At 43.8% G+C, this 27,382-nt stretch overlaps 1 protein-coding gene and 1 pseudogene across 1 annotated transcript; one reads left to right on the top strand and one right to left on the bottom strand.

Moving 5' to 3' along the window:
* Positions 1-3,996: 3,996 nt before the first annotated feature.
* LOC110592914 (phosphatidylcholine transfer protein) lies at positions 3,997-27,357 on the bottom strand. The gene is made up of 6 exons (XM_021704104.1): positions 27,123-27,357; positions 13,979-14,096; positions 11,266-11,345; positions 7,739-7,910; positions 6,312-6,379; positions 3,997-5,238 (listed from the first exon to the last, which is right to left on the bottom strand). The coding sequence occupies exons 1-6, from the start codon at positions 27,261-27,263 to the stop codon at positions 5,173-5,175; spliced, it is 645 nt and encodes a 214-aa protein (XP_021559779.1). The 5' UTR covers positions 27,264-27,357; the 3' UTR covers positions 3,997-5,172.
* Positions 18,135-18,605, top strand: LOC110592915 (annotated as a pseudogene).
* Positions 27,358-27,382: the final 25 nt, after the last annotated feature.

The raw sequence follows: 27,382 nt of genomic DNA on the forward strand, positions 1-27,382 counted from the left end.
GGCAGAGTTCCCTTGCCCCCTGTGGTGGGGGATGGGCTCAGTGGAAACCAGTTTTTTTGGGCGTTTGTTCTCTGGCGGCTTTCCCTAGGGGGTTTCCGCATCTCTTCCGTGAGTCAGCAGAAGAGATGGTTTCCAACCCTCTGTCTCAGAGCAGAGAGATCGCAGTCTGTTCTTCAGTGAGCTCTCCAGGCCACACTATCTCCGTTTCTGTCTGTGCTGCTATAAACTGCAGTGTCCTGGGTTGTGTGCCCCTCAGCAGCGCTCCCAGTCCTTGCCTCCAGGTCAGGGCATGTCTCTGCCCTTTGTGCCTCTAAAACTGCCAGCCACCCCCAGTTCTCAGGTGCAGCCCCATCGCTCCGGGTTTCCGTCCAGAGGGCTGCTCTAAAGTCCTTTCCCCGTCGTTACTGGTCTGCGAGTCTGTGCCCGATCCTCAGCGCGGGAAGCTATCGCTCACCGGTGGTGTAGGATCCCCACGGCCAGGTTCCCTCCCCTTTCCGTTTATCCTTTGATATCTGCCTGCAGAATCACGGCTCCCTGCTTCGTGCCTCGAAACCAACCTCCTGTAATATTCTGTTTGTAGAGATCCAGATCTATCTTCTTACATCTCGGGCTGATTTCGTGGGTGTTCAGAGTGGTCTGGTAGATATCCAGCTAAATTCCGGGGACCGGTTGGAATAGGGTCCCCTGCTCCTCCGTCATCTTTTCCCTTTAGCAAGGTGTCTGTTGTCTTCTTTTAACAGCAGTTTGCCACAAACTCCTAAAATACTACATGTTTTCCTTTCATATGCTGGTGATCGCTTTCTCTCATTATCATGAACTGTGCATGTATGTCACCTCCTCTCTAGACTGCTAAGTCCCTAGTGGAAGAATCTGTTTTACCTTTATGGCCTTACTGTCTAACACTGAACCTGACTTATCATGTTAATTCCACTTAGTTGTTCCGTTATTATATCTTATGAAATGAAGTACATACAATGTTTACCCACGCAGACACATACAAAAATACACTTGGATTAGCAATATAAATAGTTTTTCTGAAGCCCTCCCTTTTGGTTAGTTCTAAATTCTGAGAACCTAACCAATATTTCTGTCTTCTCAAGAAAGAAAAATTCTTTTTTTGTGGCTGGGGAGGAGTGCAGAAAAAGAAACTTTGGAGAAAGCAGGCCTGCTTATACTTTGATGCCTTTCCTTTTTCTCTCCCTTTATAGATCTTGAAATGGTTCTGCTCATGTGGGCTGCATGATGCGGCCAATTGGAGGGTATGTCATATACTCCAGAATGGGCCAGGAGAGACAGAGGGGATGTGTGTGGATGTTCCCTGCCTCTCTTTTTTCTGGTTAGGTTTCAGGGGCTGATGCTCCATTTTGGAACCTAGATTTGGGTGTGGGCTACTCTGCCTGCTGCCTGCTGGTGAAGAGGATTCCACATGACAAGTCTTAAAGCACCGCGGAGAATACCCCCATGATGGTGTTGGAGGGACTGCTAGAGATGGTGAAGAAAGAACCATGGGGGGAAATGAGCAGCCATTAAGAATGAATAAACTCATCAGGTCAGTGCTGATGTTAGGTCAGTCCTTCAAAGCTTATTGGTGTTCTGGATATAAAGTCGAAAATCATGGCTCTTGCAATCACCCATTTCCCGTCTACTTCAGACCTGGGTGAGATGCCTCTCCTTCACACCCATTGCTTCAGCCATACTGGCTTTGGTAGTTCCTCACATGTAACTGGCTCTCCTGCTGGAGGAGCTTTATGCCAATGGTTCCTTCCGTGCAGAACAGTTTTCTCTCCAACCTTCATGTAGCCAACTACAACATGTTCCTCCCTGACCCCTCAAACTCAGTTAGTGCCCCCAGTTTTATAACATCTGGCACCCTTTACTTGCCCTTTGTCAAAGCTCACCAGTCTTTCAACAGCCTGCCCAGTTTCTTCACTAGACCATAAGCTCCTTGAGGGTGGACACCAAATCTGCCTCATTCATCACAGGAACTGCCATGTCTGTCCCCTTGCCAGGTGGACACCAGACTCATGATATTATCTGTTAGGTGAAAGCATGTCTCAGTGCTTCTAAGGATAATTCTCTGAGCTGACTGGGTGGTGCTACCAGAAACATGAGAACTGAATGGGTTCTTTCTGCTTTGTCTCTCCCAAATCCAGCTGGGAAGTAGGAGGTTTGAAGGACAGCATTGTAGATGGGGACTCTGGGTGAGGACTCTCACTGTGAAATAGGAACATTTTCAAGGGAACAGACCTTTTGCTGGAGCCCCTCAATTTCAGTGTGGTTAATAACTTAATTGTTTTGCAGTGTGAATAATTCACCTGTGGAAAAAATTTAGCTCCAACAGTAGTGCTGCTTTTTGCATTAAAATCCTGAAATCCTGGGGTGCCTACGTGGCTCAGTTGCTTACTGTTGATTTCCACTGACTGTTGATTTAGGCTCAGGTCATCAGCTCAGGGTCATAAGATAGAGCCCCACATCAGGCTCATTACTGGGTGTAGAGCCTGCTTAAGATTCTCTCTCTCCTTCTTCATCTGCCCCTCCCCTCTCTCAGGTGCCTTCTCTCTCAAAATTAAATTAAATAAATAAATTAATTAATATAATAAAGATTTTTTAAAATCCTGAAATCCTGATTAATCTCAACTGGACTCAGTCCAGACTGTGCCATTTCTATTAACATTAAAAAATAATCTGTAACTACACCAGCAAAGCCACCCCTTAACAAAGGACCAGTGAGAACCTTAGAAATCTAGAACCCCCCTCTCCCAAAAAATGATGAGTTGGGGAAATAATTGGACCTGAATTAAATTATTAAGTAATAGTAATGGTGGTTTAATGTAATCAAATTAAACCTCCATATCTGGATGGGTTTGGCCTTCTGGGTGTGTGTCATTTGGTCCATCTTCTCTAAATCATTTAGTCACTCATTTGCCTACTATACAGTCCCCTAGGGGGCAGTAATCAAAGTGAAATAACTCTTTCTACCCACAGAGAGCTTATTGTCTATTTGGAGAGAAAGGCATAGAAAAAATAAGTGAACAACATTTACTTTCAAATTCCAAAGGATACACCCAGCCCTTGTGGAGAGGCATACCCTAAGGAATCAGGTACGTCCTCTGAAGTGTTTGTCCTACATTTTCTGCACCTCTGGCATTTACTTAATACCGGCTCATGGGTTCTCCGTTTCCCCCATAACCTCATATTTCAGTGCTGTGTAAACTGTCTTCTCCAAATTAGCACACATAAATGCCAAAGATTCAAAACTCTACTAATTATTGCAAACTTTCTTTTTTTGTAACTATTTTACTTAGACATGCCATATTCGTAGTGTTCTCGGAGTTCCTAGCAAATTCTCAAACACTGTTTAAAGATACGGGTTGCATGACACCAACTCATGTTGATTCTCTGCTCAAAAACTCTAATTGTAGTATTTGTGTTTCAGTGACTCTATACTTAAAATTTCAACCTGACCCTCTATTACAAGAGAGATTTAGATTTCATTTATCTAAAATTAAATGCCAGCTACATTACTGATAGTGATATTTTTTAAAATGGTAAATGTATGAGGTAGTCAGTTATTTGCATAAATCTATCTATATGACCGCAATGACTGGGGAAGGGACAGGCACATGGTTGAAAGAAAGTCATAGGATGGTGTGGGATCTACCGGAAAGAAATTCTTTTTTTGGCTCAGCATGAGCCTGGGAAGATGAGGCCTACCTTTTGCTGTCAGCAGCAGTCCTGCCACCAGACACAGCCCAACATCAAAGATAACCTGAAGACAAACGTAGCCAAATTCTAACGTCAGTTTGAGTACCTGTATCAACCCGAACGTGAGGCTGCTCTACAGCTGGTCTTGCATGCAAGTGCACCTAAAATTCTTTTTTATGTTCAAGTTCATTAGTTAAGGTTAGATATGCCTTGCAAACAAATGAGACCTTACTGATTCCATCTCACAGAAGGATCAAGGTAGAAAGAAAGCTGCAAGCAGGACAATTTAAGTCATTCTGTATTTATTGGTATTCAATCTATTTTTCCCAAAGAGAAGATATACAGTCCGACATAGCCCATTTTAATAAATCCTCTGCTTCTGGATTTACATCCTGAATTTCTACGACCTCTAATCAAGGTTCAGTACTATCACACAGAGTGGTTAAAATTTTTCCCTGAGATCATGAAGGCTGTGTTTTTAGCCACAGAATATTTTGCCTTACCAAAATTCAGGAGAAAACAGAAAACTGGAAGTCTTTTGGTAGGAGACGAGGCAGGCAACTTAGGTAGAATTCCTGAGAAAAAGGTGTAGAGTCAACTAATCCACTAATTAATATTTTCCTGACTGTGAACTATTATCCGTTCAATGTCGCTAAACATTCTAGAAGGGAAATACATTTTATTGCCTAGAAAGACACTTTATCACAGGGCTGTGTGCAGAGCATCTTGACTTTTGCTAACTGCCAGAGCCATCATGATGCCTCAGTTCCAGTAAAGTGCAGAGTTAGTGAGGTACGAGCAGCCTCTCCCCAGTGGCATGTGGGAAAGAGAAACCCAGACATGGATGATGAGAAGAAATGGTTATCACATTAAGTGCTTAGGCCTCCAGTGTTTTTCAGAATGGTTTGAAATCAAAACAGCTCATGATCCTACACAAGTAGGAATGGCAGAGAGAGTCACTGGATTATCACCTCAAACCCCAGCCAAGTCAGTACACCAAAGCATAAGGGAAATGGCCATCAGCCCATGTCTTCCAGTACTGGTGCATGGAGAGTCCACTCTGAAGGGGATGGGGCTCCCAGCAGCCCCTCCTGGGTTGCGAGAAGCCACATTCTGGGAAGGAGCCAGCTCTCTGGGATCGGTTGCTCTTGGATTGTTGTGGTTCCTCACCCACCCATCCCCCTAAAATGGCACAATGGAATGACTGTGTTCTCTATTGAGGACTTCCCTTTTTAAAGATAAACAAGCACAAGTTTCCCTAATCTGATCCATATTCAATAGTGGGAGAAGGCAGCCAGTCCCAGGGTGGGGAGTGGGAAAGGAAGCCAGGCGTCAGGCAAACACACTCAGGGACGACATGCTGGATAGCTTGCAGGCCTCTGAAGACGGAAAAGTGAAAGGAAAGCTGAGCATCAGCGGGCCATGGCACTTCCAGATCATCATTCCATGGACACACGATCCCCCCTCTTAGGTTTTCTTGAGGTAGTTCTGACAGGCTTTCGCCATGTCCTTCAAGAAGTTAGGAACGCCATTCTGCAAAACAAAGGACACCATCACTTCTGTGTCCTTATGGTCATTTCTCCTGATTCTTTGAGATATGGCAAAGGTAAACAAACATGACTCTGAGAATAACAAATATGACAATAGGGCCCCTGTCCGATTTCTATAGAACATGGCCACAGATCATGACAGAAGACCCAAGGCACAGGTGAGACTAGATAGCAGGGGACACTGTTGTGTATCTTGGCTTTTCCTAGTAAAAAGCTAAGATGATCCTGAGACACCATTTTTTGAAAAGGAAAAAACACAGGAAATGGGATTGGGTTGGGCTATGGGATTCTAACCCAGGAATCAGAGAAAGGACTTCTTTTACAGAATTAGGAAATGGTGAGGGTGGGGGGCAAAGGGCAGACTATGTTATTAGTTAGTGCTGAGCATTGTGCAAGACACCACCTTAATTTACCACTACTCTACAGGGTGGTAATACCTGTCCCCATTTTCGAAAGGGAAGAAATCAACAGCTTCCCTAGATTATACAAACAAAACCACATGTGTTTGACTCAAAGCCTGTGCACTTTGCACTCTCCCAGCGAATGGGCTGAGCCCTCCCACCGGTAAGTAGCCCTCCTACAAAGCACTGAATGGTTCTCATAAAGCCAGGTTCTCTGGGGGTCTCTAGTGATCTGGCCACCACTGCAGTCCCCTCTCCTTACAGAGAAACAATAACAAAACTGGAGGCTTCCAGGCTTGGACACGTCTCTCGAGCCAGGTTGGCCTGTCATAAGCAGACACAAGGTCCAAAGGCACCATTTTTCATTTTTCCTACAAGGAGCAGGCTTTTATCTGGAGGATGCAGAGAGTGATCCTGGCAGGGTCTTGCTAGCAGGGAGGGTCTAACATTCCAGCTAAGGATTCTTCTCCTTTGTCCCAGCCTCTACATCCTGGATGTTGGCAACCTCAGTCCTAACTGTAGTCACTCAACCAAGCTGCTTCAATAAAAGAGCCTCATTAGGCCTGAGACACGGTGTCTCTTCAGCCTGACAGCCCCGTGGGCTAAGTCAACATTTGTCAAACACACTTCCCCCTCCTGCCTCCTGGGATCTCACCTTGGCGACCCAGTTTATCAGCCAGGATGGAATCTGGCCACCCGGGTTATCGAAGTAATACATGAAAACTAGAAGGGAAAGAAAGGACAATTCAGGAGGAGAAAAAAAATGTTAGAAATACAACAAACCCTGCAAAGCTTCCCCCTCTATCTTCAGGCCCCCAAAAGTAAGGAGGGAGGCAACACGGATTCAGGAGGACTTCTGTCCTCTGCCTTGCCTCACAGAATAAATACATATATATTTATATTATAATATATATATATGTTATACACACACACACACACACACACACATATTTTTAAAAACAAAGCCATAGGCAGATTTTGCTGCTACTGATTAAATGCCTGGCAAGTGCTAGACACTTGGATATAGTCTCTCATTTAATTATTTCTATCGGGGCGCCTGGGTGGCTGAGTCCTTAATAGTCTGCCTTCGGCTCAGGTCATGATCCCGGGGTCCTGGGATAGAGCCCCGCATTGGGCTCCCTGCTCAGTGGGGAGCCTGCTTCTCCCTCTCCCATTCCCCCTGCTTGTGTTCCCTCTCTCACTGTGTCTCTGTCAAATAAATAAATCTTTAAAAAAAATTATTTCTGTCATTAATTATCAGTCCAAAGGAGTTGGTAAAATTAAACCCCCACTTATAAAGGACAACATGGAGACTCAGAGCAATTAGGGTGGCATGTCCAAGGTGACAGATCTGAAAAGCTTCAGAATTATGGTTCAGAGGTTAACTCACACATAAAGCTACACTGATTCCCATACAACAAGTGGCTGGCTGCCCCCACTCTGCTCACAGCTTTTCTCTGTGCAGGCTGGAACTCAAGGCAGGCAGGTCCTGAGTCGGCTGAGCAGGAGCTGCGTCCTCAGGGATAGTCGTGCCAGCCCTCTTGCCCTACCCCACCCCCAGGCACAATGTATGTATCCCCAGGACTAGCCTGAAGTGAATTTTTAAACTTTCTGGTTTGATTTCCTGGGGACAATGCAAGAGTCAATAAAGAACGGGTTGAGGGGCGCCTGGGTGGCTCAGTCGTTGGGTGTCTGCCTTCGGCTCAGGTCATGATCCCAGGGTCCTGGGATTGAGCCCCACATCGGGCTCCCTGCTCCGTGGGAAGCCTGCTTCTCCCTCTCCCACTGCCCCTCTTGCATTCCCTCTCTCTCTGTCTTTCTCGGTCAAATAAATAAATACAATCTTTAAAAAAAAAAAAAAAAGAATGGGTTGAGTCAGATTTAACCATTCACCATGCACTCAAGCCAGGTTTCTGGGGATGAACTGAATCTCTCCCCAGGTTTTGATCCCTTGTTTGTTTTACACCCGTGCCCATTCTCTGACCTCAGGGAAAAAGCATCATGCATTTTACATGCCTAACAATCAGCATGGCCTACGTATAGTGGCCCCAGCTGCTTTGCCAACATGTTCCCCGGCTTTACCTTTGCTCCCATTCTTGCCATCACTCTCGATCACTAGGCTCTGCTTATACTGATTCACCCGGACCACATCAGACCTCTCAGGAATCTGTGGCACACAGGTGCTCTGGGCCAGGACCACGTGGATCTTCTGCCCGTCCATGTCCAGGTCTCGCTGCTGCCGGATGTAGACATACTATACTGCTAGTCAAGGCACGATACCAATGCCAGCATTTCAGATGGGTGGAAGGAAACCCCACAAGCCAGAAGCAAAGTGAGATGATTCTATTCCTCCCACCTGGCACTTGCTCCTGAATACTGTTCCTTTACTTCCCTGCCCTGTCTCCCTACCTGCACTGCAAGGTTGTACCCCATACAAGTTGATATTCTCATTTGACAGCATGCATTACCTACCTGTGAATGATTCCTTGATGCTTTCAATTATACGGGGAAACCACTCGTCCTTTCTCTAAGAAGGCACTGTGAGATATTAGAGGACTGATCACTCAGCAGCAGTGTGATTCTGCATTAGTTACTCAACCTTTCCGAAGCTAAGGGGGTTAGATTCCCCAGCAGGCACGCCTGGTGGGGGCACTGGAGAAAGACTGGGGCAGAATAAATACTCCATAAACACTGGGATCATTCCCCTTTGTCCTGTCCTCCCCCAAAGCTCTAGTTAGTGACCTCTATGCACAGAGGATGGCCAAGCAATGTTACTTACACCTAGTGGTCAGAGGAAGAAACATTGGTACCTGAATATTTAGTAGGCAGATGTCCTCTCTGGGTTAACACTGGTTAACCACCCAGGATAACAAAGCCATTTCATCTCTATAAACACAGGGCACTCACTATGTCTATGGTACTGTAATAGGGAAGATAATTTACTCCTAAGAAACAATGAGAGTTACCATTTACTGAGCCCTTACCATGTGCCTTACATATAGCATCAGTTTTGATCCTGAAAAGGTCCCTGTGAGTTTGGTGTAAGTATCTTCATCCTACAGATGACAATATTGAGGCTCAGAGAAGTAAAGTAACTTGCCAAAGATCCCATGGCTCAACTGGAACCGGAGTGCAAACCCAGATCTGGCTCCAAAACCTAGTTCGACTTTCATAGCTGGACGGGCCTCAACAGAATTTTAGGTTTCACACTAGAAGGAATTCAAAGCCTAAACAATAAAAAATAAAAATAAATAAATTTTTAAAAATCACTCTATAACATAATATACTCACTGTAACAGCAACAATGATAGCCCCATGCCACCACAGAGTCTCTGCAGCACCCAAAGGGGTCCCAGCCCTCACTCAGGCACCCTGCAGGATGCACTACTGCTCCCGACTCTATGGACTGGCAAGTAAAGTTCTTAAATGTTTTGGGGGAGAAATGATGTTGCTTTGGCTCTGGCTTTCTGCCACCAAGACCTTTCACTTTTTCCTCACAGCAAAAATTGTCCCACTCCCAAAACTTGCTCATCTCATGTGACAGATACCACCTGACACTCCATTAAGGAAAAACCAACCTGATATATTGATTAAAACTTGGCAGAGGTCGGGCGCCTGGGTGGCTCAGTCGTTAAGCGACTGCCTTCAGCTCAGGTCATGATCCCAGGGTCCTGGGATCGAGTCCCACATCGGGCTCCCTGCTTGGCAGGAAGCCTGCTTCTCGCTCTCCCACTCCCCCTGCTTGTGTTCCTGCTCTCGCTATCTCTCTCTCTCTGTCAAATAAATAAATAAAATCTTTAAAAAAAAAAAAAAAACTTGGCAGAGGTCTTCAAAAGTTTGGAAGGTTCAGCCTACCATAGGGCCTATGACCAGAGAACCACCGGTTCACTGAGGCCCAGAGAAGTGAAGGGACTTTTCCAAAGTCACACAACAAATCAGAGAATGAGCTCACATTCCATCTGGGATCTTCGGCTCCAAACGAATGTTCTTTTCCACTACCCTATTCTCTGTTCTCAAAAATTTAACCACTAGTGGAGAGACATGCATATAGAAAGATTAAGAAACTCATTATTGGATTGTGTGGTATTGGAAAAACAATTATATAGAACTTAAAGTAGGCCCAAGTGTCTACCCCTAAGACCTAACCAGCAGTGTCACAGTGAGGTCAGAGAGATGGGATCATGCCCTGGTCAAGGTCACCATCTCTGGGAATAGCTGGACATGGGTCCCAAACCTGCCTCTGCCACCCACTAGTTGTGTGAACCAGAGCAAAGTTCTGGACTTCTCTTTGCCTCAGTTTCCTTGACTATGAAATGAGGATGATGATACTTTGCACAGTTGTTGGCAGGATCAGGGAAAACCACATAAAATCTAAGGGTTAGAGTAATCCACAATTCGTTGAAATACATACCATATGTTGTACAAAGTACCTAGCAGTCTGTAAGCAAGAAATAAACCCTTTATGGAGTTTATAATCTAATTGGGGCCAAAGAAAACACATACACTTAGACACAAAAACACAAACAATATACATAAAACACAGCCACATGCTCCTTCTCTTTCAAGAGAATAATTATTTAGGAAATACAGGCTTATACAAAGCTAAAGCTAGAAAAGATCCCAGTGATCATCCAGTTTGGTGGTTTCCAAACTCTTTTTTTTGAATCCACAAGACCCTTTGTTGACAGGATCTTCTATGGAAATTCAGTGTGTAACATACTCAGCTGCTGTGATTGAAGAGGACAGTGAAGGAGTGGAAATCTCACCTATCCTGCCCCCACCCTGCCTGTTCTTCAAATTTCCATCCCCCTTCCTAGGCTAGAACTAAGAGGGCTTCTTAGAACCTTGGAGTGTCAACTAAAACTCCCCACATTCCATTCAACTGTTTTAACGATAAATGAGGGTAAGAAACATACACCCAGTATCCAGAGCCAACAGTCAAGTAGGGATCACTGTGGGGTCAATAAAACAGGAGGCGAGATGAGGAGAGCTGGAAAGTGGGGGCCTGGGGTCCAGTCCCCACTCTGCCACTAATCATCTGTACGTATGCCTCTGTCACTTTACCTCTCTGGGTGCCTTCCACCTCTAGATTGAGGGAATGTATTTTTGTTTTTTAAAGACTGTATTTATTAATTTGACAGAGAGCGAGAGCAGGAACACGAGCAGAGGGAGTGGGAGAGGGAGAAGCAGGTTTCCTGCTGAGCAGGGAGCCCGATGCAGGGCTCTATTCCAGGACCCTGGGATCATGACCTGAGCTGAAGGCAGATGCTAAACACTGAGCCACCCAGGCGCCCCGAGGGAATGTATTAAACATTCTTTATAAATAGTTCTTTCCAGGTCCCCAATTCTGTGGTTCAACAATTTCAAGCCTTAGAAAACTTCTCAGGAAAGTCTAAGCTGCCCTCCAGTGACCACAATCACAGAGGCTCCACATGGTCAGGCCCAGACATCACACACTGAGGTCTCCAAAAGTCACACAAGAAGCAACAGTTTTAGCAGATGCTTTTTAAGAATCAAGAACAATGCTGTCTACACCTGCTGGGCATGCCACCATTGGGCAATGGCCAAAGGGCACAAGAAACATTTAGAAAGCCAAGTAGGAAGGATACGTCTCTGTTGGACATCGGAAAGGGGTACTTCACTTGCCAGTAGACCACGGTTTTTCCATTGCATTCCTTTTCATAGAGTTCTAAGGCAAACAAAAGAAGTTAATGTATCTGGAAACTTCTTGGCTCCAATTAACAAGAAGCCTAGGTATGATGACCTCTGAGGATATGATAAACCACTAAGAAGGCACAGAATTCTAGAAAAAATCAGACAGATTCATTAATGCTGAAAGCTTGTTGCCCAAGGGCAGAGTCTAGTAGACAAAAAAACACGGTAAAAAAAGAAAATAACTCAACAAAATGTGTCCATTGTATAGCACAAGCAAGATTCTCAGAATGCAATAAAACAAAATCAGGCATCCAAAAATAGATGTTCAGGTTTTAAAATCAGGACAACCACCAGATGTCACTAGAATCCCAATAGTTTTGCTTTTGAGACCTCTCTTTAGATTTCTTCACCTTTTACAGCTAGCCTGGGTCTGAGTCACCCAGTCTAGTGTGTTCAGCTGGGAAAAGAAGGTTCCAGAGAGGGCAGTGTCCTTCCTAAACAGCTAGGAAGTGGCATTAACTGTGGCTAACCCTGAATGTCTTCCTTCTCTCCTGTTTCTTTACATTCTACCATAGCTACAAGACCAGAATTCTTAGTATTCCATCATTCTACTGTGTGCAAATAGCAGCTGACTCTCAGCTGGAGAAAGCAAAGGAATTCAATGACATACACACCCTCTGACCCTAAGCTGTGCAGTAAGCTTCAAACCAACCATTTAGAGAAGGAGCCAAGCCAAGGCTGCTGAAATAACCATGAGAACCCCTTGAGGAGCTCCTGATGAAGGAAATGCATTATTTAATTCAGCTTTGGAAAGAAAATCTATAAGAAGCAAGGTCATGGGTTAAAGAGCTGGCCCGGGCATTGGTGCCACGAGAGGCTAAAGACAGCCCTTGAGAGGAAGGGAAGAAGTGGACATGTTGCCTTTGCATGCTCAGCATCACCTCCCCCTTCCTGGACCAGCAATTTCAATTCTTCTTCAGGGCATCATCGTATCCCTCCTCCTGACTATGTGGTTTAAGCAGAGTCCTTAAATTAAACTCAGCATTAATTTCTGGCTGGGAAAATGAACAAGACATGGCCCAGTGATTTGTTCAGGGATGGTACATCTGGCCAGGGTCTTACCTTGTCGCTCTAACAAGTTTGGGCCAAAAAGTGGTTCAGTAAAGACTCTCAGGTAACTCACAAATATCTAGAAGGACCAGAGTTAGGCTTAGAACTTCAGGATTATTCCAGAGAAGGCAAACTACTGCTGTGACTAGACTAGACACGATAGCGTGAATGGCTGATGCCAAGTACCAAACATCAGAGGCTCTAGAGTGGTCTCTCCCAATGTCAGATACCTTAGCCCTACCATCACCAAAAAATTGATTGTGATGCTGCCTGCTTGCTCATGTTGTTCTCTCTCAAATTGAAGCTGCACGTTGTCTTATTGGCAACATCTGTATTACACCACTGAACCATGGCTGCTAAGGAGACTGGGACAGAGAACATCTGGCTTCTCCCTTGAATGGAGGAGCATCACAATTCACCCTAGATAGGAAGGGCATTTGAAAACACTAAGAGACCAAAACCATGACAAACATCCACAGGATGCCATGGCAGCAAATTGTGGGACTCTGGCTGCCATGAGTAGGAAAGTGGAATGCTCATTCCTGTTCCTGTGGGTTATTTATACGGTGAGACTATAAGCCTGGATCGTCTGGGGGTCATCTTTGCCATGACATAAGAATCTGCCTGAGAATTAGGTCAACTCAGGAGAAAACGGAGTCCAGATGGAGAAAACATTTAAACACTGGATGCAGTGTCCTGGGAGTCAGAAACCCCTGGACTTTTCAATGGCATGAACCAATAAACCCTTTCCTTTTCTCACACTGGCGTTTGTTAATTTCTTGTTGCTTGCAACCAAGGGTCCTGACTCTAGCAAGAGTCTTTCAGAGCTGACACGCCCCTGGGCTCGCTCTGCAGTTCTAGTCCACTGTGACTAAATGACAAAGGCCACTCCCAGCTCTAAGTGACAGGAGGATCACCTCTTTCATGCCTTTCATAGCTGTCCATTGCTTGCAGTGTCAAATCTAAGCACTGTAGCCTGGTGGCCAGACTGGGCTCCTGGGGATCTGGACCTTCCTCCCACCCTAGCTCTAGATTCTGCTACCCCAACAGCCCAGTAAAACCAAATTGCTCAGTTTTTGAACATGCCATCTGTTTCTTGCCTTCCTCGTTTTACTCAGGTTGTTCCCTGGGCCTCAAATAGCCTTAAACCACTCACCCCCTCACCTTCTCAGCTTCTCACCTATATGCATTCTTGTTTTTTGTTTTTTTGTTGTTTGTTTGTTTGTTGTATTCCTGTTGTTTATGAAACTTTGATTCAACTTCCAAAACAAAGCTTGGATACCACCTCCTCCAAGAAGCCTTCTGTGACTACCTAGATATATGGGATGATGACAAACTTATAGTGAGAACAAAGTAGGCCTTGGAGCAAACTGGAGAGTGGCATCTGAGAGTATGCAAGGAATCACAAAGGTATGTTTCAGCCCAGCACTTAAGACTGTCTTGCCAAAATTAAAAATAAAACACAGTAGAAATTAAACCTGTTGCTTTCTACTGGCTAGAATAACAATAGATTCTACTTTCTAGATGATTTTTAAAAAAATAATAGGTGTCACTCACCTTTAACAAACTGGTCCCACTGTTTTCTGTAGTCTAAGTCCATATAGACATCTGCGAGTACAGCCGGTGGGCAATTGTCCAGAACACCAAACACTTTATACTCATAAAGTCCAGTCTGCTATGAAAACAGAAGAGGCAGAAACAATCTCTTGATTCCCAAACCGAGAGACAACTGGATTACACAGCATATGAAAAACTGTTCATGCAACACCATTACCGACTACATCCTCTGTGGTCTTGGTGACACAATGATGAAAAAGCAGATGAGGCCCCTGCTCTAGTGAGTCTTATATTTGCTTGTAGACATTGGTGGTGGTAGTGGCTATAAATGCTATCTAGGTAATCTGAACAGGTTATAAGGAAAGTTATAAATTTAGTGGTGCCTGGTTTGGTGGGGTTTCCTATATAATTAGGTGGTCAGGAAAGGCCTCTATGAGAGATAACCTTTATGAGAACATCTTATTCTAAATATAGAAGAAGCCAGTCATGGGAAGATAAGTAAAACTCATTCCTGGTAGGGAGAAGGGCCTCTGGTTGATGGACTGGCATGCCGAAAGAAGAGAAAGGCACAGCATCCAGAGAACTGTGGATGGGGGAGAGTGGTAGGAGCTGAGGTCTCAGAGGTAGTGGGGGCCAGACTCCAAAGGGCTTTGTAAACCAGGGTAAGGGATAAGGATTTTGTTCTAACTACTAAGGAAAACCAATGAGTTACTTTAAATGGGGGGAATAATAAATAAAAAGATGATTCTTGCTGCTTGGTAGAAAGTAGATCATAAGGGAGCAAAGAGATGGATTTGAAAACCCGTGCAATGGGTGCAGATAAGAGATGATGGGGATCTGAACAAGGAGGTGATGACAGTGATGGAGAGAAGCCCAGTGATTTAGGGATATATTTAGAAGTAGTGTCGGCAGGAAGTGCTGGCAGACTACCTGTGGGTAAAGAGAAAGCGAAGAACTGTGTCTTAGAACCTCTGCTTGAACAACCAGGTAAATGGGAACTCCATGCTCTGGGAAAATCAAGAGTTCTACTTTTGAATTTCAGATGCTTATTACAAATCCCAGTGGGAGTATCATATAGGCAGCTAGCAATCTGGGGACAGGTTATTATTTTAGACATCCACAGGGCATAATGAAACCCAGAACATTGTTTTTATCAATTCCAAGACAGAATTTTTCAACAACTTCTTCCTTTAACTTAAGAACCAGTAAATAAAAGGAAGAAACAGCAGTGTCAAATCACATTAGTCCCCTTTATTCAGAAAAAAGACAATTTCTAGATGCGAAAGTATAAGAGAGTTCTTTTTTTTTTTTTTTTTTTTTTTTTTTAAAGATTTTATTTATTTATTTGCGAGAGAGAACGAGAGACAGAGAGCACGAGAGGGAGGAGGGTCAGAGGGAGAAGCAGACCCCCCGCGGAGCAGGGAGCCCGATGCGGGACTCGATCCCGGGACTCCAGGATCATGACCTGAGCCGAAGGCAGTCGCTTAACCGACTGAGCCACCCAGGCGCCCTAAGAGAGTTCTTTTGTTGTTGTTGTTGTTGTTGTTGTATAGAACATAGTCTAAATAAATAAATAAAGTAGAGAGTTCCCGTTTTTTGTTTTTTTTTTTTTCAGGTGAGGCCATATCCTCCTTTGTGAGAGTTCGGGGCTAGAGTGGGCCATGCTATACATTTCACTTTCTGTCCAATGGCAGCTAACAATTCCTGACCCTCCCCTTGCCTAAAGGCTCTATCCTTAAGATTAAACCAAAGGTTTTTAGATTAATTTCCATGCAAAAGCGAACAAACAAAAACGATTTTAGAATGACGTGTTCTTCCATGCGCTAAAGAAACGTTATTGGCTAACCGAACTTGAATAAAGCGATACTCTTAAAACCAATGCCAAGGAGTTATGTTAGGTCGAGAGGTAAACATGGTGAAGCTTTCTAGAGATCTCGAGGCAGCAAGGGTTTCCTGGCTCAGGAAGCATAACCCAGGGAAAAACACATCCTAGTTTAGCAATCTTCATAGGTATGTTAAAGTACCTGGTAAGAAATGGAAGATGACATTGAAACTGAATTCATAAAACTTTTCCAGGCCTAAAAGTATATGACTTTATTCCAAGGGTTTCCAACCAGCAAATGACAAACTAGTAGATCTGAACCCCTCACGGGCTGTGCCATGGATACCCCAAAGGAAGGGCAGACAGCAGGAGAAACAGCTCCTTCTCCCTCCTCTCCCCTCCCCTCACACATAGGGGAAGGTAGTGAGGGTTTATACATATCCACTGGTTTATTAATCAACTTTGGAAGAGAGACCAGTAGTTCCCTGTTCAAACATACGGGGGCCCCATTTTCTGTACACACTGACTGAGCAGAAGGGGTAATTGTTGAGATAATGATCTCAGTTTACATGAGTTAACTTTGGTTATCTGGATAAATTAAGACAAACTGTTTCCTTAAAGTGGTTCCCTTCCCCTTCTGAATTTAGTTACTGCCCTAAGTGACCTCAGTCCTATACACATCACAGAAAAGAAAAACAGAAAGCCCTCTTAGGAAGAGAAAAATAAAACGATGTGATTTACATGAATACAGAAGAATGAACTATTGTTACAACTTCCTTATACACTCCCTTCGTGGAGAACTGAGAAATGCCAGGGCTCCAGAGGAACAGAATGCTCGGTACCACTTCACTATCAGTAAAATGTTCTTTTCAAGTAATGTACAGCCCGCCCAAATTCTTGGATCAAGGCACTTTTTCACCCATTCTTTCTTTCTAAAAAGGAACTCAGCAAACATACATATTTATTTTGTCTTTTTAAAAAAATTAATTTTTTATAATTGTAGAAATAATATTCATTATAGGAGAATTGGAAAATGCCAAAAAAAGAGTAAGGAGAAAAAAAAAAGGCATGTGACTCCATCATCCACAAACACCTAGTTTAATATTTGACATATTTAGGCACATAAATACTTCTATATGTTACAAAATGGGAATGATGTTAACAAGCTATAGAGAGATCACACCTAATTTAATTCTTCTCATAAGTCAACATTTCCAATATTTTTAAAATATAAATACTGCTGGAACACTCTATCATTTCATACGGACCAAGTTGGTCCACAATTCTAATTTTTTCATTAGGAAAGTTTCCTTAGAGATAAATTTTGGGGTAGAAGGTATTACCATTTTAAGGTTCTTTATGCTTTTTATAAGCCTTTAAGACGTTTGTACCAATTTATACTCTTGCCAGTCACACAGGAGCATCTCAAAAGGACTGGGTACCGTGTTCATATAAACAATTTGATAGGAAAAAGCATGAAACTCAGCTTGATTTGGGCAAAGTTTTTATTACTGATCTGTAAGATCTCCTTAAAATTAAAAATATAAATGTTCTGCATATATGTCTCTAAAATTACTAGTACTTCAGTAAATGATTCCAAATAAGTTTACTCAAGAGGTTACTGGCTTTCCTGAAGCTCCTCCAGAAAACCATTTCTAAGAATGTCTCCATTTCTTTATCATGTTGTAAAACATGGTGCATACTTTTCTAATGCTCCATTTATAAATGAAATAAAAATTATTCAGTGGTAGAGAATCAGTAAATATCTTGTGTAGAATACAATGACCAGAAGAAACAGAAGATGTGGCATAGCATACAGTACCTTCTTTCTTGCTAAGAGAAGCTCTATGGCAATGTACACAGCTAACTTTGCAGGACTGAATATGGATGTTTGGAGCTGTAGCAGCTATTTTGTAATGAAGAGGTAACAAAAAGGAGGAGGAAACGTAAAAAGACTCAAGCGTATTACTGGCATCACTGATCAGCTACACCAGTGCCAGCAACTACTGATCTCTGCCCAACTTGTTAAGTGAGAAAAATAAACCCCTTTAAGTCACTGTCAGTACAGTTTCCTGTGGTATTGCAATGACACATATAAGAGAGGAAGCTTTGTGTCATAAGATTCATATTTATATTGTGCATCACGTGGGTGTTTACCCACCCTTCAGAGTAAATCTGTCAATCTAGAGCACACCATACCAGATAAATACCAAAAATTCTTAAAGATATCCTATTCAAACTCAGAAAAGAAAGAGAAAATTGACCTGTAGAGTAACATAGATGTGGATTACACCAGGCATCTCGTCAGAAACCAGCCATGTAGCTTTTACGAAGATGGCGCCGAAGGCTAAGAAGGAGCCCCTGCCCCTCCCAAAGCTGAAGCCAAAGCAAAGGCTTTGAAGGCCAAGAAAGCGGTGCTGTAAGGCGTCCACAGTCACAAAAATAAAGAAGATCCACACGTCACCTACATTCCGATGACCCAAGACACTGCGTCTGCGGAGACAGCCCAAATATCCTCGAAAGAGCGTCCCCAGGAGAAACAAGCTTGATCACTATGCCATCATCAAGTTCCCCCTGACTACTCAGTCAGCCATGAAGAAAATAGAAGACAACAACACACTTGTGTTCATTGTGGATGTCAAGGCCAATAAGCACCAGATCAAACAGGCTGTGAAGAAGCTCTACGACATTGACGTGGCCAAGGTCAACACCTTGATCAGGCCTGATGGAGAGAAGAAGGCATATGTTCAACTGGCTCCTGACTATGATGCTTTTGATGTTGCCAACAAAATTGGAATCATCTAAAACTGAGTCCAGCTGGCTAAATCTAAATATAAATTTTTTCACCAAAAAAAAAAAAAAAAGAAACCAGCCATGTAAAAAGAGAGTGGAGTAAAATATATACTATACTGAAAGAAAAAAAAGCCACCAACCTGGAATTCTATATCCAATGAAACTGTCCTTCAAAAGTGAAGGAGAAATAAAAGTTTTTCAGACAAATAAAAACTGAGGGAATTCATCAGCAGCAGACCTATTATGGAAGAAATGTTAAAAGATGTTCAAAGGGAGGGAAAAAATTACATAGGTCAGGAACTCAGATCTACATAACATAGAAAGTTCCTGTTTTATTGTCTTCAAGCTTCTTGAAGGTATGAACTTTGTCTTACCCATCAGGTATCACCAGGGCTTAGCATAATGCCAGGCACACAATAGGTCCTAAAGACCACTTGAATGAGTACACAAACAAATAATTTGGAATTTTCATTAACCCAAAGGTAGCTATGGAAACATGTCTATCCTAAACTAAATGGCAAGATAAGGTTGTTAGGTCTATCTCTAAGCTTTTCTGGGTCTTAAAAACACAGTAAAAGTCCCAGGCTAAAATTCAAAGGTTTGTATTTGCACAGATGCTCCCTTTCTTATAAAAATATATTCATTTGCATAATTTCCCTGAAGGATAAACTAGCCTCACAAAATAATGTCAAGGGACAGTGAGCTTGTGAAGTAACAAACTATTCCTACTGGAGGCCCACTAGAATTCTCCTTCCACCCATACATAGTGACTCTAATGTCAACAGCAGTTCGGAAGACCAAGCAAGAACAATATTCCACTCCACATTGCTCCAGGTCTGCCCCTGGTTCACCCTGATATTGGTATGGTATCATGTCCAAGGATCCAGAATGTCCAAATCCTTACTGACAAGTCACTTCCCCTCTCAAAGTGTCCGCAAGGCCCAATGACAATCAGAGTTTTATTAATAGTCACCTCCTGTGAACCCCATGTAGGAACTTGGTGAAAGACAAGATGAGGCATGAAGCTTGGCTTATAGCCAGAGACAGAGTGGGGGGGGTCCTACTCATCCCTCTCCCCTCAGTCCCCCAATTTAAATCTTGGGACCAACATTCTCATACAGCCTCATACCACATACTCTTCCTGAGAGAGAAGTGAGGAGGGGAAGACCTGAGGCTCTGACATATCCATCCCATTGTGTGCTCAGGAAGATGGAAAAGGAGAGGGAGAGAGAGACAATATGAGCAAGAGAGCCGAAGAGCTAGTCTCCATCTGTAGCAGGTAGAAGAGTGCCACACATGGGTGCTTGGCATTCAACATGGCAGCCCTGCCCACTAGTAAAATATGGCTTGATAAGTGTCTCAGGTTCAATAACCATTCTATCACTCATGTTGGTAACTCCTCTTAGCAGAGAGGCAGAAGGGTGAGAGAAGGGGGCAGAATTGTCCTATAATCTGGGAAAGAAGACACTCATGACGCAAATCCGTTTATCTCACCTGTGGGGGTGGTACTGGAAACTTTTCATTCATTGAGGTAAATCTGTTCTCATGGGAGTTAAATCTGTGTTTCCCTCCTAAAGGCCTAACTTTCTGTTACCCAGCCTGGCTAAGCACAATTTTCCTAAGAGTGCCAGGGTTTTGTATTTCAGTAAGTGCACAGTATTGAAAAGAACAGTCCCTGGAAAAGAACTGTCTGCTCCTCACCACACTCTTTGATTAGAAGACCCTATTAAGGACAAAAGCACAATGCAAGGCAATCCCTTCTCACAGTGCCAGACATTCAGATTTAAAAATATTAAGTTAAGCCATTAACCAGATCAGCTCAGACCACTATTTACTTGGTCTAAATTGAGGATGTGAAGCTCGGCAGGCTGGTTTCAGACTGTTGGCATGTCACAGGGTCTTTTGGGATGGTAACACAGCACAAAGCTCCAACAAGATCTGACTGTAGATCACTGGAAATGCTTCTGTAAGTGACCTGTGGCCCTTCTTTACCAGGGGGACTTCTCAGCACAACTCAGAGGTCAACATTCACTCCCAAGTGGCCCTAACTTAAAAATCAAGAAGAGTGAGCCTTCAAATGGACATTGCTTTTGTCTTACAATATTCCTTTTTTCCACTCTTACCTTTCTGTTTCTACAGCTTCTCTAGGGCACTCCCCTCCTCTCGACGTCAAAACCCCCGCCCTCCGTCTCCCAGCACCATGCTGGATGCTTCCCATACATCGGTGATACTCAAAGTATAGTCCCTGGACTGGTAGCTTCAGCATCACTTGGTAACTGATTAGAAATAAAACGCAAACAAAAGAAGAAAAAAAGAAATATAATGCAAAATTTCATGCCCCACACCGATCCACTGAACCAGAAACTGGGAGTGGGGTCTTGATTCTGAATTTTAACAGGCCCTGTGGGTGATTCTGCTTCATGCTGAAGTCTGAGTACCACACTGCCATATATCATTTCATTTCACGATTGTTGAGAGGTCAATATCATCCTGAAAGGTAACTATTGTCCTTGTTTTGAAAATGAGGAAGCTGAGATTTCATCAAGAAAAAGTAACTTTATCACCCTGCTAATAAGTGGGGACTGGCTCCTGGCTACTCTCCAACCCTAGCTTTACCCCAGTCCTGTACCCTTCTGGCTCTTCCTGGAAAACAAGGCAAGCTCAGCCTGGCTCAGGGACTCCCACTCAGCGTTCCCTCTACTATAGTTTTTTAAAACCCAGCATGTCCATTTGAATCTCATGGGAAGCTATAACATTAAAAACAACAACAAATCATTTTATTATGAAACATTTCAAACACACACAAAAGTAGGGAAAACAGAAGTAGATCAACCCCTATAATGAAAGGGGAGTTTTTCAAAAGGACTACCCAAGCCCCAACCCAGATCAATTAAACCTGGGATTCTAGGATAGGGCTTGGTCATGTCTTTATAGCTCCTCAGGTGATTCTAATGTGCTTGAGCTTTGACAAACACTCTCTGGACATTTCTCCTCCATATTTGCATGATGCCATCTCCCACTTCATTTCTATCTCCACTCAAATGTTACCTCTGCAGGGGGGCTCTCCAGATTCCCTTAATCTAAAACACAACACATCACCCCTGGCCACCACTGCCATACCATCTCTCTATCCCTTCATCCCACTTTACTTTCTTCATAGCATTTTTCACCCAACATTTCATTATATACTATGGGTTTATTCTCATCAGTGAATGTCATTCATTGTTTAAGAACTCATTCATTGAAACAGTAGGTGCATCTTCCTGTTCACTGCTTATCCCCAGTGTTGTGAGGGCAACAACACATGGGAGGCATTAGATGAATATTCTCTGAATGAAAAAAATGAATGATAGTGGAAATAGTGGAGATTTTAACCCAGGACGATCTGCTTCCAAAACCCATGTTCTTCCCATAATACCACGTGGCAGCTCTGGGCTAGTTTTCCCTAGTCTCCAGAAAGAGAGAGTAGTTCTTGCCTTGAAGCAAGCTGTAAATTTGGTGCTGAGCTTATCAAAGCAGGCTGGTTCATGTCTAGTTACTAGTTCTGAGGTCTTGTGTGGCTTACTTCACAACTCGTGGTCTTATTTCCACTGTAAAATAGGAAAATAAGCCTGTCCCTATCTTCCATATTGGTTTATAGGGATAAAGGAAACTTATATGTGACAGCATTTTGTAAATTAAATCACCATGTAAAGGTAAGTTATTAACATTACAACATGAAGAGGAAAAAAGAGAAGATGGAAACAGAGCAGGCAAACAGAGCAGAGCAAAGAAATGAACGGAAAAGATGAGGGTGTTGGACAGAATGGTTTCAAAGAAACTTTCAAAGTCCAAAAATTCTGTGATTTAATAGGAAAGGAGAAAATGAAAAAGTATCAAAATACTATATATCAAAAGTAGCCATCTGTCCAAGAACATGATTCAGAATTATCTACTAAAAAAAAAAAAAAGCTACAACCTTTTTAAATTTTAAAATATAATTTATTTATTACAGTGGAAAACTCAAATGCCTCTATACTTATTTCAATCTTTTCAAAACATGTAATAATAGATGATCACCAGAGCTCACCAAGGACCAACATAAATGGCTATACGTGATCCAGATGTAGGACTGGCTTTATTACGATGGGGATATTCATCTACAGAATATGGTCCTCAGGGGACCTGGGTGTCTCAGTCCATTAAGTGTCTGCCTTCGGCTCAGATCATGATCCCAGGATCCTGAGATCGAGCCCTACATCTGACTACTCAGCGGGGAGCCTGCTTCTCCCTCTCCCTCTGCTGCTCCCCCCTGGTTGTGCTCTCTCTCTGTCAAATAAATAAATAAAAATCTTAAAAAAAAAAAAAAAAGAATATGCTCTTTCCACAAGTCATGGTAAATACTTTTTATAAAGAGGGTCCCTTTCACATGGGCACTACATGTAAACTTACTGCTGCAAAACTCAAGTAATCCAAGAAGATTTACCAGATTACCAGTCTCATTTTCCCTTTATGGGTCTTACAGATGCCAAGAAAAATTAGAGTAATTAACAAGAAAATGGGGAAAGACGGGGGGGGGGGGGGAATAAAGGCACTCATCTCAATAGAGTTGAAATCTTTAGATGGCTATTAAGAAATAGGATGAATGAAGCAGAAAGATATTGATGGGGGTGAGGCTAAAGCCTTAATGCAGCACCTTCAAAAATTAGGAACCCCCTGGTGGCCCTTCAACATTAAAGGGTCCCAGATAAGTCCACTCTGTTTACCCCAGTTGTTGGAATTTAAAAAGCCAGAAAGCAAAGACGTCAGTAAGAAACCTCACCTGGAATCACCTGCACAAATGGTCAGGTAGATTAATCAAGATGAAGATTGACGACAGAGGGGCCCCAGTCTTCTGGTGTGACCCCCAGTTGGGGACCTGAGGACCCAAGGCCATATGCACTCATGTGGGTAAAATGGTTTGGGTGGGTGGAAGAAAAGACATATAATGGTAACATGCAGGGTGGATTAAACACCACTGGACCATAAGACAGATAAAGGGCTTTGCGTCAGATAGGTGCAGGTCTACACAGAGTGTGGGACAAGTTGATTTCACATTTGATAAGGTGTGGTATTCAGATGAAAAGATTTCCTAACTAGAAATTAGAGGGAATTCCCTTCCGGGAGGAAGGTAAAACATGGGACTCGAGTCAACCTGGAAATAAAATGAGGCTTTAGCAAAGTGGGCCAGGCAGCAAATAATGCTGGAAAAAGCTAGAACCCAGTATGGATTCTAGGAAAGGGCTCATACCCTGACCCAACAGGGCCTCTTGACATTTTAATACAGATGGAAATCAAAGTGGCCCTGGATGGCCCTTCATCCTAGCTGCTGAGGCTCAAGGGCACACCTACTGGAATCCCATGGCCCTTTAAACTTAGAGAAGTTATCTGGGAGTACCTGTAATTTACATCAGGGTACCATGACTGCCTTCATCCCTAGAACAGGTTGAAATAAGACATATAGTATGGTTAATAGGGGTGGGAACTATTCTGAAGACCACTCATGTCCTCCCCACCAGAGAGAAGTGGGCCTGCTACATAAAAATACACAATGAAAACAATACACAGTACAAAGCCAGTCACTGTCTCAGCTCACAGGCACAAAAGCAAAAGAGCACAGGTCCATTGGAGGGGTAAAGGAGTCTGGGTTGGCTAGAGGACAGGGGGCATGCAGATCAGTCAGGGACATAAAGCTGGAAATGTAAGTTGGGACCAAACTAGTTCAGTACAGAAAGTCAACAATTTCTGACAGTACAACTTATAATTTTTCCACTTTACAAAAGCACAAAAGCCATATGCGTTCAGTAGAAACTGTACTTTGAATTTGGAATCTCAATCTTTCCCAGGGCTAGTGAAGTGTGGTACGGTACCTTCTCCTATTGCTGGGCAGGGACAGTGAGCCGCAGGGTCAACAACTGATACAACTGCTCTGCACCCATATGATCATTCTGTTTCTCACTTTCAGTACACTATTCAATAAACTACATGATATTCAACACTTTAGTATGAAACAGGCTTTGTGTTAGATGATTTTGCCCAACTGTAGGCTAATGAAAGCATTCTGAGCACAGTGAAGATCAGCTAGGCTAAGCTATGATGTTCAGTAGGTGAGGTGTATTAAATGCATTTTTGACCTATGACATTTTCAACTTATGATGGGTTTATCGGGATGTAAACCCATCATAAGGTGAGAAAGATCTGTATAGCCTACCTGGAAGCATTTGCCTTCTCTCAGAGAGGGAACACAGGAAGGAGCCTATTTATGGCACAGGTCTGGAAGTGGACAGCTGAGCTCTGATCCTAATTCAAACCCTCAGCAATCAACTTAACCTCTCCACATACTCACTTTCGTAGAGGTAAAAAGGTGATCATTACAGTATCTTACATTAAGACTGACGTGAGGGGCACCTGGGTGGCTCAGTCGTTGGGTGTCTGCCTTCGGCTCAGGTCATGGTACCGGAGTCCTGGGATCGAGCCCCGCGTCAGGCTCCCTGCTCGGCAGGAAGCCTGCTTCTCCCTCTCCCGCTCCCCCTGCTTGTGTTCCCTCTCTCGCTGTGTCTCTCTCTGTCAAATAAATAAAATCTTTAAAAAAAAAGACTGACGTGAGGCTACTAGGTATTTACCCAGAGGATACAAAGTGCTGATGGGAAGGGGCACATGCACCCCAATGTTTATGGCAGCATTATCCACAGAGCCAAAATATGGAAAGAGCCCAAATGTCCATCGACTGATGAATGGATAAAGAAGATGTGGTAAATATACACAATGGACTATTATTACTCAGCCATCAAAAAGAATGAAATCTTGCCATCTGCAACAACATGGATTGAAACAGAGTGTATTATGCTAAGCAAAATAAGTTAGAGAAAGACAAATATCATGATTTCACTCATGAGAATTTAAGAAATGAAACAGATGAACAAAGGGAAAGGCAAGGAAAAATAAGATAAAAACAGAGAGGGTGGCAAACCATAAGAAAGTCTGTAGTTAAGAGAACAAACTGAGGGTTGCTGGAGGAGAGGTGGGTAGGGGGATGGGCTACATGGGTGATGGTATTAAGAAGGGCACTTGTTGGGATGAGCACTGCGTGTTGAATGTGAGTGATAAATCCCTAAATTCCACTCATGAAACCAATAATACACCATACGTTAACTACTTTCAATTTAAATAAAATAAAAATTAAAAATAAAAAGACTGACGTGACGATTGAGTAAGTCAATACCTGTAAAGCACTTAAGCAGTGCCTGGAACATAAGAAAGCAGGCCACGCGTGAGCTATGACACTGGTTATTCTTAGCATTAATTCTGCAACCAACAGTGCCACTGAAAGGGGAGTGGTAAGACCACAGCCTCTCCTTCAGGGGCTTGAGCAGACTGTAACGTGTAGGAGGGAAGGGATCAGAGGTGGAAGGCCAGGAAACTAGTTAAAGAGGTCACTGCAATTCTAGGTGAGAGGTACCATCCAAAGTGGCAGCCACAAAGGAAAGAAAAGGGAAGGGAAGGGGGCCAGACATCAGCCATGTCTGAGCAGTCGCATTGACAAAACCTGGCAAATGCCTGGATGTGGCTGGTAAGGAAAATGGAATAGTCAGAAGAATAAAGGATTTTGTCTGAAAAGAAGTCCACTTCTGCACCAAGGCAACAACTGAAATTACACTCAGAAATTAATTCTGCCTGCTCTGGGCTGTGAGCTTCTTGTCATCTTGTCACACCCGGCGGCTCTGCTGCACACGCATTCAGAATGCCTCCCTACTCCTCTGCCAGGAAACCTTGATTTCACTTACCCTGCCTAAAGGTGACTTTTTAACCCGTGTGCCATGCAGTTGCTACCACACAGTGTAACTGACAGATCTCAGGCGCAATGCAATCTTTCCACCTGGATAGCTAGCTACCTGGGTTCAAAGGCCTCCGGGAGCGCCTGGAGACTTGCTTAATAACCAACTCCATTCCTTCTACCCTTTAAGTTAATCTTTCTCCCTAAAGCTTCAGACTAAATTATAAAGTGCACCTTGCAAAGAAGGGGCAGCTGCGAAAAGAAGCCACTAAAATGAGATGATAGTAGCTCCCTTCTCAGGCACGCTGCTCCGCACTCACACTGTCACCCTGCACACCAACCTAGTCTCCGAAAAGCCCAGTCTCCTCTCCACCTGTATGCAAACCCTAAGGTTCGCCCTACCCACCAACACACACACACACCAGCGGCACCCACCCGGGAGATCCACGTCCCTTGCACGCAAGTACAGGGGGCCAAGACTCAGCCGACCACATTTTAACTCTATCCTTAACTTCCAACAGTCCACTCCCACCTTGGCCCTCAGAACTGAGGTTGAACTGGATGACCTCCCAACCAGGGAGCAAAGTCAGCTGCAGGCACTGCCCCCGTGCTCGCTCCTCCCAGCTCTGCATGACCAGCTCAGGCCCTGACTTCCAGGGCTACAGCCCTGCACTCCCCGCGGGAGGCTTGGCCCTGGCGAGTGACAGCCCAGCGTCCTCCAGAGGGCCGGAAGCTACCTCGTCCAGCCGCCTGTAGATTTTGAAGCCTTCGTGCTCCATCAGCAGTTGCCAGTCGTTCCCGACCCGCCCGAACTGCTGGAGCTCCTCACAGGCCTTCTGGAACTCCTCCCCGGGGAAGCCGCCAGACGTATGCTCCATCTTTCCACAGCCCGGGCTCCTCCGCCTGCAGGGGAGGCCTCAGACCTGCAGGGTATGTGTTCGGGGGCGGGCCGAGAGGGTGGTCCAGCGTGATTGGCAGGGAACAGAGGCGTGACGGG

Source organism: Neomonachus schauinslandi, chromosome 15 (assembly GCF_002201575.2).
Source record: "Neomonachus schauinslandi chromosome 15, ASM220157v2, whole genome shotgun sequence".
Classification (NCBI taxonomy): Eukaryota; Metazoa; Chordata; class Mammalia; order Carnivora; family Phocidae; genus Neomonachus; species Neomonachus schauinslandi.